Source organism: Conger conger, chromosome 5, assembly GCF_963514075.1.
Source record: "Conger conger chromosome 5, fConCon1.1, whole genome shotgun sequence".
Lineage (NCBI taxonomy): Eukaryota > Metazoa > Chordata > Actinopteri > Anguilliformes > Congridae > Conger > Conger conger.
The window spans coordinates 25,882,058-25,901,517 of NC_083764.1; the positions used below are offsets into that span (position 1 = coordinate 25,882,058).

At 43.0% G+C, this 19,460-nt stretch overlaps 1 protein-coding gene across 1 annotated transcript in view; it reads right to left on the bottom strand.

Moving 5' to 3' along the window:
• Nucleotides 1-19,460, bottom strand: part of LOC133128835 (potassium voltage-gated channel subfamily H member 5-like) — a 104,411-nt gene that overhangs the window by 65,777 nt on the left and 19,174 nt on the right. Inside the window, exons 5-8 of the mRNA XM_061242641.1 lie at nt 17,264-17,379; nt 15,241-15,633; nt 4,987-5,079; nt 1,248-1,677 (exon numbers count right to left, since the gene is read on the bottom strand). Coding sequence (XP_061098625.1) covers nt 1,248-1,677; nt 4,987-5,079; nt 15,241-15,633; nt 17,264-17,379 — 1,032 coding nt within the window. The remainder of the gene's footprint in view (nt 1-1,247; nt 1,678-4,986; nt 5,080-15,240; nt 15,634-17,263; nt 17,380-19,460) is intronic.

Genomic DNA, 19,460 nt, shown 5'->3' on the forward strand with positions numbered 1-19,460 from the left:
GTGTATTGCTTGTACACTTACACAAGAATTGCCTATTGCTTGCTGATTCTGTTTGCTGCCTATTGAACCCCACCTGTCTGACCTCCATCCATCCATCCATTATCTTAACCCGCTTATCCTGAACAGGGTCGCAGGGGGGCTGGAGCCTATCCCAGCATACATTGGGCGAAAGGCAGGAATACACCCTGGACAGGTCGCCAGTCCATCGCAGGGCACACACACCATTCACTCATACACTCATACCTATGGGCAATTTAGACTCTCCAATCAGCCTAACCTGCATGTCTTTGGACTGTGGGAGGAAACCGGAGTACCCGGAGGAAACCCATGCAGACACGGGGAGAACATGCAAACTCCGCACAGAGAGGCCCTGGCCGACGGGGATTCGAACCCAGGACCTCCTTGCTGTGAGGCGGCAGTGCTACCCACTGCACCATCCGTGCCGCCCCCTGTCTGACCTGCCAAACAATAAAAACTTTGAGGGGCGGCCTGTAGCGTAGTGGTTAAGGTACATGACTGGGACACGCAAGGTCAGTGGTTCAATCCCAGGTGTAGCCACAATAAGATCCGCACAGCCGTCGGGCCCTTGAGCAAGGCCCTTAACCCTGCATTGCTCCAGGGGAGGATTGTCTCCTGCTTAGTCTAATCAACTGTACGTCACTCTGGATAAGAGCGTCTGTCTGCCAAATGCCATTAATGTAATGTAATGAACTGAAAGCTACACATTGGTCTTGCTACTGGGTCTCTTGTTCTACAATCCTGATAATATTGAGTTATTGATACTGAGGCTGTGTGGAATAACCTACCAGGGCATGTGTTGGAGACTGAAACACTGGGGGTTTTGACCAGGCTTGATATTATTTAGTTTTTAGGCAAGCTAAGCAGAAGATACACTTTAGTACTATGAAACATCAAGCATTGCTGGGCTGAATGGCCTGCTCTAATCATTATTATGTTATGTTATATTATGTCATACTGTATGCTCCCGTACATAATCACTCTTCAGAATGTCCTCGCCAAGTTTTAAGAGAATGGCTGGGGGCATATTCTCTACCTCTGTGGCCAATCTAAATCCAACCCACAGACAACCCAGGACAAACCCACAAAACAATTCCCCATTGGTAAGAAACCATTGCCTGAGTAACGCATATCAGCAGAGTTTGGTTTCAATATTTGGGTCCACAGCATGCAAAAATAGCAAAATAGGCAGAAAAGACGTAGAAAGATGCCACAATGCAGGTACTTACAGCCGACCATCATCATGGCCACCGAGAAGATCTTCTCGCCGTCAGTGGTGGGCGCAATGTTGCCGAAGCCGATCGTCGTAAGGCTGGTCATGGTGAAGTAGAGGGAGGAGATATAGAGCGTGTCCTTGCTCGGGCCGCCCTCCCAATGGCCGGAGCCATTGACGTTGTAGCGGTAGGGTGCGCCGATGCTGGCGGCCAACTGGTAGAGCCAGCTGTCGGTCTTGATGGTGTTGGTGGCCTCATCGATGACCTCATAGTCGCCGATGCTGTACCAGATGCAGGCCATCCAGTGAGCCACCAGGCCGAACACACACACCAGAAGCACCAGCACTGCCGCGCCATACTCCAGGTAGTGGTCCAGCTTACGAGCGACCCGACCCAGACGCAACAACCGCACCACTTTTAGAGAGCTGAAGAGACTGCTGAGACCCTGAGGGACACACATACATATAGAGACTGTGAGAAGTACACACGCACACACACATCATACATACGAAGACCCTGAGAAGTGTGAATGCACACACACACATACACACACGTGTACACACACCCACACACACACACACATCATACTTACAAAGACCCTGAGAAGTGTGAATGCACACACACACACATACACACACGTGTACACACACCCACACACACACACACACATCATACATACAAAGACCCTGAGAAGTGTGAATGCACACACATGTACACACACACACATCATACATACAAAGACCCTGAGAAGTGTGAATGCACACACACACATACACACACGTGTACACACACCCACACATACATCATACATACAAAGACCCTGAGAAGTGTGAATGCACACACACATACACACACATGTACACACACCCACACACACACATCATACATACATGAATGGACACACACACATAGGCACAAGTGCACACACAAACACATAAAAAGACCCAAGAAGCTTGAATGCACATACACACACAAGCATACGTACAAAGACCCTGAGAAGTGTGAATGCACACACACACATACACACACGTGTACACATACCCACACACCCACACACAAGCATACATACAAAGACCCTGAGAAGTATGAATGCACACACACATACACACACACATTTCACCAGGTTTTACCATAATTCATTTTAATTACATTATTTTTATCCAAAGTGACTTACAATTGATTAGACTAATCTCCTCTGGAGCAATGTGGGGTTAAGGGCCTTGCTCAAGGGCCCCACAGCTGTGTGTATCTTATTGTGGCAATACCGGGGCTTGAACCCCCAACCTTCTGGGTCCCAGGCATGTACCTTAGCCACTAGACTTCAGGCTGCCCTAATTACTGGGCATCACACTCATGAGGGAGGTAAGTCAAAATTCTTATTCACTGGACATTCCCCAGGACCCTCCAAATAGGACAGAACCAACAGGACAGGAACAGATAAAAAAAAAAGAATCAAAACATACAAGTGGTTCGGCCTACGTATCCAGTGACTTCAATCGACCTGTCCGGTATTCTAAATGCGAGGGCACTGACAGCTGTCAGGCTTGTGAGGAGGAAAGACGGTGAAGTTAGGAAGAGAGGAGAGGATCTTACGGATCTATCCTACATGAATAATTCCAGTTTGATCGATGGCCTATGGCTCCAGGGGGCCGTTCCTCCACCTTTAATCTGATGCCTTTCATGTTTTGTTGTGTTGAAGTGAGGCCTATTCTGAGAAGCACAGGCACAGCACTACCTGTCCCATGATCTCATTCCTTCTTCCAACTGGTTTCTAAGCGCTGGGATGGCTTCAGGTATGAGCAGCTCAGAACTGCTGTCTGGACAGACTGAACTACGGAAGGCTCCAATCTGTGTTTTGTTCAGCAGGTTTGGATAACAGTTGGATAGCAGACACAGTAACCTGCAAACCATATTGATGTTGTGTGAATATCTCCACTCATTAAATTAATCAAAAATTTTACACATTGCTTACAGCTATCATTATCCATCCTCAATGGAAAGCCTCTTCACAAACTGCATCAGCAGAGCGCTGTATAACATGTGTTGCACATGCTCCTTGAATATGCTCACTTTGATTTATTTTATCCTTAATTTCTTTCAGTCTTTGTGCAATTGAAAATCTATTTTTGTTTCGTATGTTCTTGTTGGGAGCTATTTTCCCAAACACAAGTCCCTTAGGGAAACAAAAGAAACACACAGGAAAGAGTGGCAAATGTGCAATTAATAAAAAAAAGCACAAGGCAAGGACCTGGGAGCACATTTAAGACAACGCAGGGTTCCTGCTACTGTGATAGAAGCTTCTGGAAACAGTAGTCTCAAGGACAACATAATATGTCTCTGCAATTTTCAACAATGGCTCTCATTAATGTAGTTTATTCATCCCTCACAACATTGTAGTCATTGAGTGAGGCACAGTTTTATGACGTTCTTCATTTTAAAATATAATGGGACTACTAGGTGGCTCTTGCTGTTAAGGCGTTGTTCTAGTGCATGAATGGGCTCCATGGTCTGGTAACAAACCTGTGGCCTGCTGCCCCATGGGGGCAGAATTGGCTCTAGGTTTTCCAGGTGAATGGAGGGTTTCAGTCAGGATGACAGCGTCTCATCATGCACCAGCACCCCAGCCTGATCGATCAGGCACCCAAATATTCACATTCTCCGCTTCCTATAAAGTCTTCCTCTAACTAATTTCCATGAGAGTCTGACTTGTGAACTGCAATGTGATAGGAAGTGGCAGCTGACACTGCATACATCAAAGGACCGCGCATGCCAGAATTGACACTGGAAGTTGTGACACTGGAGCATTGGAACAGGAGCATGATTGGCTGTTCCAAACTGGGCAGAAATGGTGCATTCACTGCTTCTGTGGGAAGGTTGGAATGATGTAATTAGCTTTACTCCAACCATACCACATTCATGTGTGCTCAGAATAACAGGTGTCACAAAAAAAACACATTTTAGCTAGGTGTCCGAGATTCCGACATTTATAGCCGTTCAATAGCATATTTCCTAGTTGGAATTGCTTGCTTCTGAGATGAACGTCATGAACAAATGCATTAAAAATAATTTGTTATTGCTCACAGCTCTCAGTTCTCATTGACTGCTCCATGTCTGAGGTAACCCAGAGATGCATAGTGCATGGCATCCATGTGGCCAAGTCTGGGACTGCCAGGAACTGGGCAAGTCAAATGTTTTTCCCAAGCACAATGCCTGTCTGTGGGCAGGACAGGACAGTGGACAGGACAGCAGAATCACTGGCCCACCTCTTCAGACAGCAGCTTGGCTCCCCTCCCTTCTCCATCCCTTTGCACTCCTATTTTGGTCCTATTCATTCAGGATACTATGGAGTTCTCATGGTTTCATTTTTTTTCATTTTTTTTTCACTTTGTTATTGACATTGCCTGATGCATTGTACATATTCTGGATTTGTAATATCAAATGTTATTGATATTGGTCCTTGTTCATCATTGTTTACTTTCATTAGTACTTCAGTGATGTTGCATCAATACTCGCTAGGCTAAGAATGGTGGCCTGGCAACGCTGCCCATATAACTCTGGCGAATGCACTTATCTTGTTTCTCACTTTAAGTCACTGTGGATAAGTACATCTGATAAATTAATGTAAGTTCAGCTTGTGTGTGTATGTACGTGTGCAAGCATGTGTGCATATGTGTGACTATATTCTGAACATGTGAATAAATGTGTGCATATGTGACGTATTGAGGGGGAGGGCCTGGTGGATCAGCATGGTTACCGGGAGCACTGAGTCCTCTGATCGGGTGATGTTTCTTGGCGAGTTAGCTGCCTCACGCAGATGCCCAACAGAAATGGCGTCCGAGATGGAGTCCTTGAAAGGGAAAACCGAACACCGGTGGTTAGGGCCAAGATGCACCTTTTTTTCATTGCATTAAAAATTACAGCACCGACACTTTTTAACAGCCTTGCAGCAGGGATCTCAACTGTTGGAGGGCTCCATGGCCTGCTGGTTTTGCGTTTCTGCACTTAATTACTTGGTGTAAATTAGTTTCATTAGCCTCCTGGAATGCAATTCCAGATACTATCTCCACCTAACCTACAAGGTCTGGAATACTATGTGCACTGGCACTGCTGACCAAGCTTTGAAGCCGGGATGGACTTCCTATTCACACTAACTAATGAACACTGACTGATCAGCTGGATATAGCATCCCACCACACAGATAAAATGTGTTGCTTTGTGTATGTCGTGTGTGTGTAGTACCTCAGAATCTTAGCTCTGAAAGGCTACCCTTTTCCTGGCAATAACAGACTCCAAGGCTGTGGGAAAGTCAGGCTTTATCCTAATGATGAACTTTACATCATAAGATCAATTCTGGGACTCTCTCTTAATTTAAAATACTTGTGACAGTGGATTCAAAGTAAGCGTGTGCTCAGGATGCTGCTTTCAGTGTGAAATTTACACCAGCAGGCCTTTACCAGAGATATGCACAGGAAAGGCCATCAGTGTTCCCTCAGAATCGGCTCACAGCCAAAGGACATAATCAAGACACATGTCCACCCACTGCATGTAACAGACCTCAGCACCCCAGCAGCAGATCTCAACCCAGAGTTCAACAAGCCATCAGATAGCCTGAGTATAACAACTTGGTACTGGCACAGATAGACAGCATCATATGATGAATCATATGCCCCCGAGACAGCGAAAGTGCCCCTTTGGCTGCAATATTTTTTTTTAGCAGGGCTAGCTCTAGACATAGGCGATAAGGGCAGTCCCCTAGGATGAAATTCATCTTGGGAGGGTCAACCAAAGGAGAAAAATATAAATAAAAATCCATGGGCTGGGTCCATGGTAGTCGACAACTGCAGGACCTCCACTGCACCACCATGCCACACTAAAATGTAAAACTTTTTCTGCCCAGTCTCAGGATGATATGCCCCATAAAAAATAACTATGCATGGATGATGTACCTGATATCAACCATCATCAAATTATTGAAGACTTATGAGAGTATGATAACCACTTTGTCTGAGCATAATACTGCCAAGTATGCAGCCTGATAAAGGTGTGTTGGTGCGGTCACAGTCTGCCTGAAATTAATGTCTTATTTATAAAGGCTACAGCTCATTATGTGATCAGCAAATGCAAATGCCTACGAACCGCATTTTGTGAAAGAGGCAGATCTTACCCAGGGCCATTAAAACAGGTGTTTCATGTATTGAATATCTTCACTGTGTGTGGCGATATGCATGTATTGGCTCCCACGTAAGAGTGTATGCAGTGCAGGACAAAATGTGTACATATTGAAGCTGTGGTGGCTGTTGTCGTTTGAAGTTGTGAAGGAGTAGCCTTCACTGTTGACAGGATACGCATGTCTCTTTCCTTTAAGTATTTTAATTTAAAACTCTAAGCTTCAGTCACCAGTTACGTCAGGTGTTTAATTGTGGGTCTATTTAATGCGTCATACATACACCTGAAAACCATTCGTAACAGGCTTAGTAAATATTGTTTATTTATATCAGTGTTACTGTCAATATAATGGCTTGAACCACCAACCTTCCAGGACCCTGTCATGTACCTTAGCCACTAGGTTACAGGCTACCCAATAAATAAATAAATAAATTAATGAATGAATAGTCAACGCAGTTGTTGGGTCAGATTCTCATGACCAACTCATGGGGCAAGCCCCTATGCTGGAAAGTCAAGTTACCAGGATGAGCTGCCTACCAAAATATTTATTTCTTTTTTACCTTTATGATATAACAGGGAAATAGTTGATGTAACATTTTGTTTAGCTGTGACTGCTTTCACTCATGAAATGTCATGAAATTCCAATTTAGCACAATATATTTTCTCAGCGTCCCTTGGCCACTCCACTCAACTTAAACCCACTTAAGTGTCCTTGAGGGTTGTCTAATCAACCTGTAATCAAGTGATAAAGCTCAGGAATTGTGGCGCTGCATGTCTTGTACAGTACTCCTGCCGATATAAAGTGTTCCTATAACATACCATGATGCACTGCACCACATAAACATAATAGATAGGACTATGGAAGAAATACTAAGTGATACCAACATTCTGTTCATAAATTCATTAAAAGAACATGTTATGTAATTTATGTTTCCGTATGGTAATAGCAAAGCAAAACACCCTCATGCAAATGTGTTAATCATAACGGCAGAGTACAATAAGCTTACCTTATCCGTAAAGATAAATAATAGCCTCCAGCCTAGATAAGCCAACAAGTACGGGCAGGAAAATTAGACAGTTTTTTGTTCTCTTATCTACATCCAGCTACTAAGAGCTGATTGTTGAAAAATTAATGGTACTGTTTTTCATATTTAAAATATATTGTGCCTCTGGCCTTGATACAAAATATTTGTAAAAACTCAAGAAGATGATAATAAAGAAGTAGTGTGTGCCAATCTACTTCAAAGAATTTCAGGACAAACAAATTTGAGAATTTCACAGTGTGAGTGTATAGCCAGTTGTTTCATCTCAGTGATTTCCTGTCTGGGTTTGCAGTCTGGTGATGTGACAGAGAAAAATAGGTTCAAATATTGAGGATTCCTTGTGGTAACTGGACCCTGACATGCACAACAGATTTAGATCGATACCTTGCACTGAAATGGAGCAAACCGAATGAAACTAAATGAAAGTTTACTTTCAAATTTAAGTGTGTGCATGTGTGCCGGGCTGTGTATATGTATAAGTATCCAAATATATAATTTATATAAATATAAAACAAATATACAGTACTGTGCAAATGTTTTAGGCAGGTGTGAAAAAATAAGAATACTTTCAAACATAGAAATGTTAATAGTTTATTTTTTATTAACAAAATTAACAAAATGCATGAACAGAAGAAGTGAATGAACCGAAGAAATCTAAATCAAATCAATATTTGGTGTGACCACCCTTTGCCTTCAAAACAGCATCAATTCTTCTAGGTATACTTGCACACAGTTTTTGAAGGAACTCGGCAGGTAGGTTGTTCCAAACATCTTGGTTTCTTTCTTTGTGCTTCTTCTACAGAGCTTGGACAGCACATCTGGAAACCCCTGTCTGCATTGAAATTTCTGCCTGGGAGAGACCTTGCTACACAGCTGTTTCTGTTCAGTTAATGATTGTGTTTCAACCTACATATTAAATTGCTAATCATTAGCTCCAGTTTGGTATAATTGATTAATCACACACCTGATTATATGCCTACAAAATCCCTGACTTTGTGTATGTGTACCTAGAACAATTGATGCTGGTTTGAAGGCAAAGTGTGGTCACACCAAATATTGATTTGATTTAGATTTTTCTTCTGTTCACTCACTGTTCACTGCGTTTTGTTAATTTATTAAAATAAACTATTAACATTTCTATTTTTGAAAGCACTCTTACTTTATAACATTTTTTCAAATGAATGCTATATATTATATTTGTTTATAGGTATGTACTGTTATTATATTGCTTGGGTGTTGCTGGAGTTTTGTTGGAGTTGGATACTGTATCCATATACTGTAAATGACTAAGATGTAGTTACTGAAATTATATGTACTTCAGTACATATCCAAATTGGCACTGCTGATACTGAAAAGAACACTGTTCCTTACATGAATAATTCACCACATTTGCCGACACAAAGAAAGGTTATGCAACTACAGTTTCAACAATGTACGAGCTGAATGGCACAATGTACAGTGGGCGCCAGAGTTATTATAAATATGCACATAAAATGCTGTAAACTAAATAATAATAGTTATTGGCATGTGTAAAACAGTGTGCTTTATTAAAGATAATGCAATCAACTAAAGTCTTACATTTTCAAATGAAAGAAAAAATAATTCCCCCAAAAAAACTGGTTATACAATCATTGCAGAGGACTTCTGATGCACTGTTAGAGTGACTGTTGGGTTCTTGGTCACCCTGCCTGACCAAGGCCCTTCTCGCCCGGTTACTCAGTTTGGCTGGACGGCCAACTCGAGGAAGAGTCCTGGCGGTTCCAAACATTATCCATTTCACAATTATTGAGGTCGCTGTGCTCCTGGGAACACTCAAAACTCTAGAAATGGTTTCATAGCCTTGTCCTGGTCTATGCTTCACCACAATTTTATCACAGAGGTCTACTGACAATTCCTTGGGCTTCATGGCTTGGTTTTTGTCCTAACATGCAGTGTGAATTGGGGGACCTTATATACACACAAATGTGTGCCTTTTTATAGAATGTCCAATCAATTAGATTTTCCACAGGAGGACTCAAATCAAGTTCTAGACACATCTCAATGATAATTCATGCAAACAGAATGGACCTGACCACAATTTGGAGTGCCACAGCAAAGGGTCTGTATACTTATGTATATGAGAGATTTTGATTTGTAATACAAGATACAAATAATACAAAATTCCAAAAACGTTTTCACTTTGTATTTATCGGTTGTTGAGTGTAGATTGATGGGCAAAAATAGCAACTTTATCCATTTAAAATTAAACCTACAACACATTGCAAAAAGTGAAGGGGTCTGAAAAATTTCTGAAGCCACTGTATGTCTGCCTTATGGCAAGTGGGTCCAGTGTTACTAAGCTACTAAGTGCTCACAATGAAGGATACATGGACCAATTGAGAACTTAAACTAGTCTTCTGAAATTCTGTTGCTCCTGTTCTCACTTTACCCTTGAGTTCACTTTCCCTCTCCATCCCAGTTTTCCCATCCCTTTCTCATTCCCTCTTGTTCTCTCTCTCAATGATTCAGAGGCTACCAAAAATACAAACATTAATCACATTATTGGCATAAGAGGAGCTATTTTGGTTGAGTAATGTAGGATGTGCCAAGGTGAGTAAGTACATGTCACATACAAATCAGTACAAAAACTGTTTAAATTGAAATTTAAATATATGTTGCATTTTTCATAAGAAATAACAAAAGGGAACATCATATCCCTCCTTCTTAGCCTCCTTTTCACTTTCTCTTCTTTCTCATTCTCCCCCTTTCTGTTCTGCTCTCCCTCCTTCTCCTCTCTCTCCCACTCTTCTCCTCGCTTGCTCAGTCTACCCCTGTCTCTCCAACTTTTTTCCCTGCAATCTTCCTTCACTGCAGGTAAATAGACAAGGTAGCCCCAGGGTTTTTCTTTCTCCTGGGACCAACAATGGTTCGTAGGAAATAGTGCTCAGTCAAGCCTTACGCAATTGCACGCATGTGGCTCCTGGTTCAATGGTGTGTATAAAAACCTCCAGGGAGAGCCTTAGAACAGGGGGCCCAGTCATAGTGACATCACCTCTGGAGTATGGAGCGCTGTCTCTACACACACCCCTTCAGTGCCAATTAGCGCACAACAAGACGATGCAAAAAATAGAGCGAGTGGTGGGGGGGAAATGGCCCGAAACTATCAAAAAAGATTAGCTGCAATTTTCCTGGTGCTGAAGGAAATTGCATTGAAAACTTTAACACAGACGTGTAAGAAATGATTTAGTTAGTTTCAGTTAAGATCTGAGGGAAAGCCACAAGGCAAAGAAAAATATCAGGTTGTGATGCCTTTCTTCCTCCTTTCTGCCACAGCCAGATCTGCCTGTTCTCATTCAAAGCCAGAGAGCCCTTCAGGATCATGGACAGCACTTACATTCATAGCTTAGGACAATTTGTAATAACCCCAGGTGTAGTGGAATGCAAGGCACAAAAGAATTATCAGTACTATCTAACACTGCAGCCCAGTCTCATGGCATACGTCCCTCTGAGTACTTTTTTGCAGAACGTAATTTTCATTCTACAAAAAAGTGCTCAGAGTTATGTATTTGCCATGGGATGTAGCAGCCTCATTGGAGGCAGCCTGACAGTTCACATTCAGAGTTTTTGAACACTTGCTGGCACTGGTGTGGAGCTTCTTGGGATCCCTGGTTTGAAGCCTGGGTTTTGAACACAAACCTCCCCCGCCCTCCTCCTCAATCGCAATCTGAGCACCACCCATCCTGTGTTGCTCTTTATAAACTTATGATGGGAGTTTGCTTCATGTAACTCCAAAGTAACCTTGTACTGTACAGTGGCATTATACCCCAGGCAGTTGTACATGTCCATATTATCTATTTATTCTTCCAATATGACATTTAATCTTATTTTCAGTTGGAACTATTTGCGTGACACAAATAACCTGAGACTGCAGCACTCAAGGAAATTGTGCTGCAGCTTACCATATCAACGTTACTACACATATGAGTGAACAGCTTGAGTCCTTTGAGAAACATACCTATACTGCATACCACAAAAATATCTGACATTTATGTTTGTGAAAAATACAATACAACAAAAAAAGATCTGTTCATACTTAAAATCCCTGAAAACATAATATCACTGTACCAGCTGCTTAGAAAAATATTTTCTTGGTTTAACCCTTTCCATCAAAAAGCACTCCAACTCTTATTTGTGAACATGGGATGTTTTTTTGTTTTGTTTTCTTGTTATGCAAAAAAACATAAAAACAACTATTTCTCAAATTACAACTCCTGAAGTCTTTTATTTCAGCTCTTTGTTAACTGGAGTATAGAGCCAAAACAACAAAAAATTTGTTACCAAATACTGGACAGTTTGTGCTCCTACCAACACACAAAATAAGCTTCCCTCTAAGCGGGAAAACAGACGGTTCACATTCGGTTCTTTTCAAAATGTTATTCCAGTTTTATTGTACGTATTTGATTGGCCCAGAAAGCTGGAAACATACAGTAAAACTGTATTTTTTATAACCCAGAAAGAAAGTTGCCCTATAAGGTAAGATTATTTAGTGCTATGGTAACAGCACAAACCATATGCACATGACAAGGTGAGTAACAGCACAGGCCAATCAATCTTCATTTAAATTAGATCAGCCATGCATAGTAAGTGAAAGACTCCCTGTTAGTTGTGGAAATAAATCAGACCCCTTTTTGAAAAGTGCTGTATAATTGCACTGTGACCCTCTTCTTCCGCATCAGACAGAATCAGACAGACGTGTAACAGAAGTGTTACACATCAATGGATATGAGGTTGGGTCTGATTGTCTGCTTCACAGTCCAGACCTAAGCTTGTGGGAGGAAAGGCTTGTGAGGTAGAGAAGATATTTTGAGCCAAACAACCCCGCCCCCCCCAACCCCCCCCCCCCCCTGCCCCCACCACCACCACCCTCCACTCAGAAGGTGATGTGACTCCAGTGCTGACTGGCTCATGATTAAAGGGACTGGGAACAGATGCCTCACACTAAGCAATCTGGACAGTTGATCTCTCTTCTTTTCAATGAAATGAACTGCGAGTAGGTCCAGTCTCTTTTAGCATTAGCATCACAACTCAGGCAGGTTCTATTTTGTGTTTCTTAAGATTTGAATAGTTACAGCTTTCTGATTCTGCCCATCCCTCTACTGTCCATTCAGAAATTTGTACTGCATTTATTGTGAAGGTGGAGAGACTGAGGAATGATGATGCTGTAGATAGTTTAAGCATATAAAGTGCTTTATGAATGCTTAGGTAATAGCATGGGCATTACCTGATTCTGACTTGGTTTTTCTTGATTATTATCTCAGTTACAATTGATGGTAGTAAAAGCGCTTGGCCAAAATACTGATGCATCAGATCCTTTCTCACGGGCTACCAGCAGTGAGATTTCAATAGCCTCAACAAATCAAAGCACTGCCTGCAGATTGATGTATGCCATGGGGCTCTGGTATATAGCATTTTAAGTGCAGCGGGGCATTGATTTGGTAATAGGGCTGGTTCTGCATTGCTGAGAAGCACCACTTTATTGAGCAGTTTCCTCTGTGTAATTTTAGCAGCTTTGTGGATTCCATTGTTGCCAAGGCTTGCACCCCAGTAACTCAGCCCGATGTGAGTAACCTAGGAAACGATTGAACCGACGCATGAAAAACAGGTCTCACACTTGAGAGCACGAACACACCGCTATGCAAGTTTAAATATATACCTGATATACTTACAGTGAGGTCTATAAGTATTTGGACGTGTACTTCCAACACGATTTTCTCCATATGGATATAAATACCTTCAAATTTAACTGCAGACTGGCAGCTTTATTTTTAGGGTACGTACATCCATACTGGACTGTCAATGTCCAAATACTTATGGACTTAACTGTATGCCTGCACATAAATCATTTAGCATAACTGAGTGTTATATAAGTAGCATATGTGGCTTGTGTTTATCATCACTTAATGCTTTAAGGATGGGAGATACAGTGCTGCTCATAGCTACGCTCAAAAGTGTTAGGCTTGGAAAGATTCAGCTCTTGTTTATTCATAGGCATAAGTCTGAAACAGAATGCAGGGTAATTATTTTGGCACACTTCAATGCAGCAATAGTCCTATTTGCAGACACAAGATTAGCATCTCAGTATCAGCATGTCAGCAGAAGAGAATGTGCCAGATTAAAATGGCTTTGCATAGACTTACAGCACACACTCATCTGTTGCGGCCCATTGGCATAAAATAAGTTTGAGAACGTACTTGATGCAGCAGTTTACCTACTCCATACACCTACTTATACACTGGGAAATGCACACTTGAATGTACACATAGGAAACGTCCTAATAGGCTGCTTCTTGTAGTAGTGCTACTCTAACTTCTGTTTCTGCCTGTTTTTAAAGGAGGACAGTTCATGTGTAGTATGTGTAGGCAATCTGTAAGCACCCAAATGATAAGAGGGGACTGTTGGTGCTTGATGACATATCCTGCTGACTGAGGATTCTCCCTCCACAGGTGATACTATGATCCATTATACACCACCCTGCAGGCCTAGGCTACAGGCTGCCCCTGCCATTTTTTTAATCCTCCAGAACTCATTTTTACATATTAGGTATACTAGAGTAATTTGGTGGCTGTGCGGATTTAACAACAGAAAGTAGGATTACTGAAGAAAAATCTTGCCTTTCCACAAACCCACCAGACCCTCCTACCAGATTAGTTTCAATTGAATATGGTTTGTTGTACTTATTGCTGATTGCTCTATTGTCTGATATATTATTGTATAAATGTGGTTTTGGAATGCTGATTACAAACGTGAGAAGCTGACGTGCTAACCACAAGAGATGGTGCACCCGTCTCCTGAGCACACAGTAATTTAAGGTCTAAACTTCCCTTTAGCACCTCCAGTGGACATTTGATTACAACACTGCATCAAAGTGTACCTCTGAGAACGTAATTGCGTTTCTGCAAATAGGTGCTCAGAGGTATGTATTTGCCACGAGTAAAATTGAACAGCAACAGAGGCTGCCATTATTTTCACCATATACTGTACAAGTGTTTCACAGGCACACTAAATTAATACTGATTGATTTTGCAGTAGAATGACTGATCCCTGTTTCATGATCAGAATGACTGATCCCTGTTTCGTGACTAGAATGACTGACTTCCATGTAAGGACTAGAAAGACTAATCCCTATGTCAGACTGACCACCTCCAATGGACTTCAGGTCTGATATCCTATAGTAACGAGCACAAGCTCATGCTGAGGATCCATCCCAAAAGTCAGTCTCTGATTTAATTGATGTTATGCATCACTAACCACTGCATTGCCTCACTGACCAATCAATGGCTCTGAAAAAGACAATCGATACAGAACCATGTGTTGAAGCACACCAGCACACATCTGGGTGATTTGATACTCTAATTAACACCATGTGCCACCAGGTGAAGGGAAAAAAACAAACCGTCATGTGTTGATTGCCCAACGCTGGGCACAGAAGGCCTGTTCCTCTTCTGTCAGAGAAGGTCTAACGAACAATACACAAACAGGTTCCTCATGGCTGCAGGTCATCTTTGACAGGAAACACAAGCCCAGAACCACCAGAGTACCACATGCCTAGCCACTTTTCCCTTCCACCGGCTTCTCACATGCATGTTTTCACACTGCCCTCTCAGGAAAAAATGTTATTCCATATAACAACCCTATCTAGTCCAAGTGCTCTTCGTTGGGAAATATGGTTGTCTGGGAGTTCCTCTGTGGAAACAAGCCAAAGAACCCTTTTTTTCTGAGTGTGTCATTTAAAGAAAAAAACAAAAAGGCTTCTGACCTACCTCATTCACATTCTCAAAGGCATTTATGATGTCATACGGCAGGCAGGACAGCAGGTCGATGACGAACCAGGTCTTCAGGTAGTTCATTCGGATCAACTTGGGATCGGAGATGACCTCACCTCCTGGCCCCACGAACGTGGTGTGGAAGTTGAGTACGATGTCCACCAGGAAGATGACGTCCACCACGCTGTCCACTACCAGCCAGGCGATGCTGTTCTGCCTGGTCTTGAAGGACACGTTGTAGGGCACCATGATGGCTGTATAGAAGGTGAGGATGAGGATGATCCAGTCCCAGGTGGTCTTGAAGGCGCAGTAGTGCAGGATGATATGGGGGGGCGTCTTGGGCGCCTCCTGTTTGTACTGGGGCAAGATGTCTGAGCCCAGCTGAAGAGCCTGGGGGTAACGGGAAAGGATGGAGAGAGAGAAAGAGAGAGAGAGAGAGTTTATAATGGAGGCACATAAGAAAACAGAAAAGTGGCTTGGATGATTTTAAGGGCTGTTTCCTGGGCTTTTAAACTTGCTGATTGATGCCTTCCCACTTTTTTTTCTGTTTCCCATGAATGATAGCTAACATTTTGAAAAGGTAGTGTACAGTAACCAAAAATGGCTGCTGATGGTAAAAGGCATAGAAAACAAAAGTTAACAATTATTTGGCCGTTATAATACACTATAATCAATGTAATATTTGTTCTTAAAAATAAATCACAGATAAGCAGAGTCAGCTACCTGACATTGTTTAACCTAAGTCTCATCCATTTGTGGTAAAAATTTACAAACTAAATTGAATGTTCAACAGTAACTGTTTGCTGCAAACATAGTTTGAAGTCTTGAACACACATCAGGTGTGCACCCCTCTATGGACTAAGTCCCCTGTGTGTGTTTCTATGTGCTTCCATTAAAGTAATCTGGTTGCCTAATCTGATTAGATACCCTGTGGAGAAAGAGGTAGTGACAGATAGGAAGTAGAGGAGAAAAAAAGGCAAATACTCATATAAATCCACTGTGTGCATTATTAAAGACCTTCCAGTGTGGTTATAAGCAACAGGAGAATCCAAGTTCCAGGAAGATACGGGTCATCATGATTCCTGACACGCCCTGTTTTGCAATATGCTCCAGGGCACTTAAAAAATAATCTAATCTAATTGGACATATTTGATTACTCTGAACAGCAATACTGAGACTAAGAGATAGAATAGTGTGTGTGTGTGTTAGTTGGTGTGTCTATGAGTTTGTCTGTGCGTGTGTGTGTGTGTGGTGTGTGCGTGTGCATGTGTGTGTGTGTGTGTGGTGTGTGTGCATGTGTGTGTGTGTGTGTGTGTGGTGTGTGTGCATGTGTGTGAGCAAGAGAAAGGTCAGGGGAAACACTATTAGTGATTGACGGCTCTCAATGTGGTTTGTCATCCAAACTACTGCTTCACTCATATTCATGGTATTCCTGCTACAGCATCAGCTGAACTCTGCCTCCAGTGGTAAAATAACAGCACTTCAGGCCATCCCTGCCCCCACCCCCTTTTTTTGACAAATATAAGCAACACAAAAGAAAAAAATAAAACCACAATTGAAAAATACTCATCAAACTAATGGCCATTTCTCAATTCATGACTTGAGCTTCAATTCATTTACTGAATTGAGTGGATTGAAATGGAATGTATGCCAGCCCTGACAAACTTACAGCAGTGTGTGGTTGAGTGGCAGTGTGATTAATGTACTCTCGTTACTGCAGCTGAGCTGTCAAAGAAAACAGTACCATATGCAGAAAAATGGGTGTAGGACTTGGAGCACTCACTGTGAGGTATTTTCAGTTATACTGAGGTGCACGAGGTAAAGTGTTGATACTTATCAACAGCTCATCAATGTATTAACTGTGAATTTCGCTGCAGCAATTATATCCACTTGCTGATTTACTTCACTGTTTATAAGGAGCATTCAGCTTAATTTCTTATTTTGTGTGTGTGTGCCTGCTTGTGTGTGTGTGTGTGTGTGTGCCTACGATGCTCAGAGCATGTGAGAGAGAGACGCTCACCTCGGCCAGGCGTGAAGGCTTGTGGCAGACCTCTGCCCTGTTCATGGGCGTGAGCTGCTGTATGGTGCCACGGCTGTTGGTCAGCGCCCGTGTCAGCCGTGCAAATTTGGTCCATCCTGCCAAAACAAGAGAATGCAGTGACTGCATTACAAAAATGGCCCACCACCCTGCTGAAAAAAACAGCTCAAGCTGTGTTGTGAAACAGCTGGTTGACCAGCTCATACCCAGCTAGACCAGCTTATACATACATACATACATTATCCTAACCTGCTTATCCTGAACAGGGTCCCAGGAATACACAGAAAGGCAGGAATACACCCTGGACAGGTCCCCAGTCCATCACAGGGCACACACACCATTCACTCACACACTCATACCTATGGGCAATTTAGACTCTCCAATCAGCCTAACCTGCATGTCTTCAGACTGTGGGAGGAAACCAGAGTACCCAGGGGAAACCCACGCACACACGGGGAGAACAAGCAAACTCCGCACAGAGAGGCCCCGGCCGACGGGGATTCAAACCCAGGACCTCCTTGCTGTGAGGCAGCAGTGCTACCCACTGCACCATCCGTGCCGCCGTAGACCAGCTTATGACCAGCTCAATTATCAAGGTGGTCAAGCTAGCATAGTGGATTTTACAACAGGTCAAGTCACCGCAGCTGTGGGAAACATCTGCTTATAGTTCCTCATTGGATGAAAGCATGACCGGGCAAGAGAGGCTACAGAACCCCAAAATGGGTGAAGCTGTCATGTGCTCTCAATCAATGATTGCTCTCTGCAGCAAAGATTGGTACAAAGTCATTCACTCATGGGTGATACCACCCATTTTAGGGGTTGCAAAGCCCCACTTTCTCATTACAGAAGGGAATGTCCATTTACAGTAGCTTTATGGTTCTGTCCATAACCTTCACCTCCTCCACAACCCCCAATCCAACCAGAGCTTGTTTATACCTGCAGTTCTCCTTATGTTACTCCTTTTTCTTCTCCACTGCATGCCAAACTACAAAGTTGACCACAGCAGTCATAACAACCAGACACTCCCCACTCATCCCCCATCCCACTAGTACTTAAAAACTAGCAATGCCCCAAGGAACTAATGAGGGCATAACTACTTTTTATAACTTTGAAATGAAAAGGGTTATCATCTTGGGAAAAGAGACACGGAAATCCAGCTGGGAGCATCCTTTGATGAGAAGCCCCCTTCATTATATTTAAAAAGAATATGAGTTTTATTTTAATGCTTGATTCTTGTTTGAAATGCAAACATGGTTGCCTGGGGGTTGATTAAAAGACCTGAGAAGCCATGACAGCATCTCCCCAGCGAGGCACGCCCACAGAGGCCGACTCCAGGCCAATGTGAGTGCCAATGCAACTGCCTGGTTTATTTCTCACGCTAACATTATGATGCCATAGTATCCAAGAAGTATGGACAAATGAAATCACTCAAGAGCGAAGGAGGGCGGATCGCCCATGCGTGGAGATCGGGATTCATAATAGCTTGCAGACCTGCTGCGCTCCCTCTGGCTACGCACGCGATAAAGCAGCATATGGGTGACAGAAGACAACGTTGTTCTCAACCGCAGCTCCAAGGGCACATATACTCTGAACTACAATATGGTGCAGGTGTTGTTCCTCTTTTACTATCCGACTGCAGTTAGGTGGGGATCTACAGTATCCGTTCAAACTTGGGCTCATTCAAATGCATTGCAGCTACCATTTATGTTTAAGTAGTGCTTCCTTAAATGTATTCCCAGCCAGAGCCCTGGCACACATGGCCAGCTTTGTTGGTTGACTGAGCTGCACACTGATCTTTGAGCCGTTGGGAAAGTGCATCCAGCCAGGGTTGACTCTCAGGCTCGTATACGCAAACGTGTACATGCCACACGCCTGCCCTGCACAGCAGCCAATGGCGAGCTGACCCGGCCGCCCAGTAACACGCTGTTCTACAACTCTGAAGAGTTCTAGGAAGACAGGGGCAGTCTAGGCTGTCCACATCCTGTCTTAGCCCTCAGCAGTCCAGGCGGGAAGGCCTCTAAATTGGGGGTCCATTACAGTACTTCCCCTTAGGCCCCATGAGCGCCCGGTTGAAAACGGCACATGAAGAAAAGAGAGAGAGAGATACAGGGACTGTGAGGGCTGAGGAGGTACAGAGGAGGAAGATCCCTCCGTCCCTTGCATCATTAACCCCAAAAAC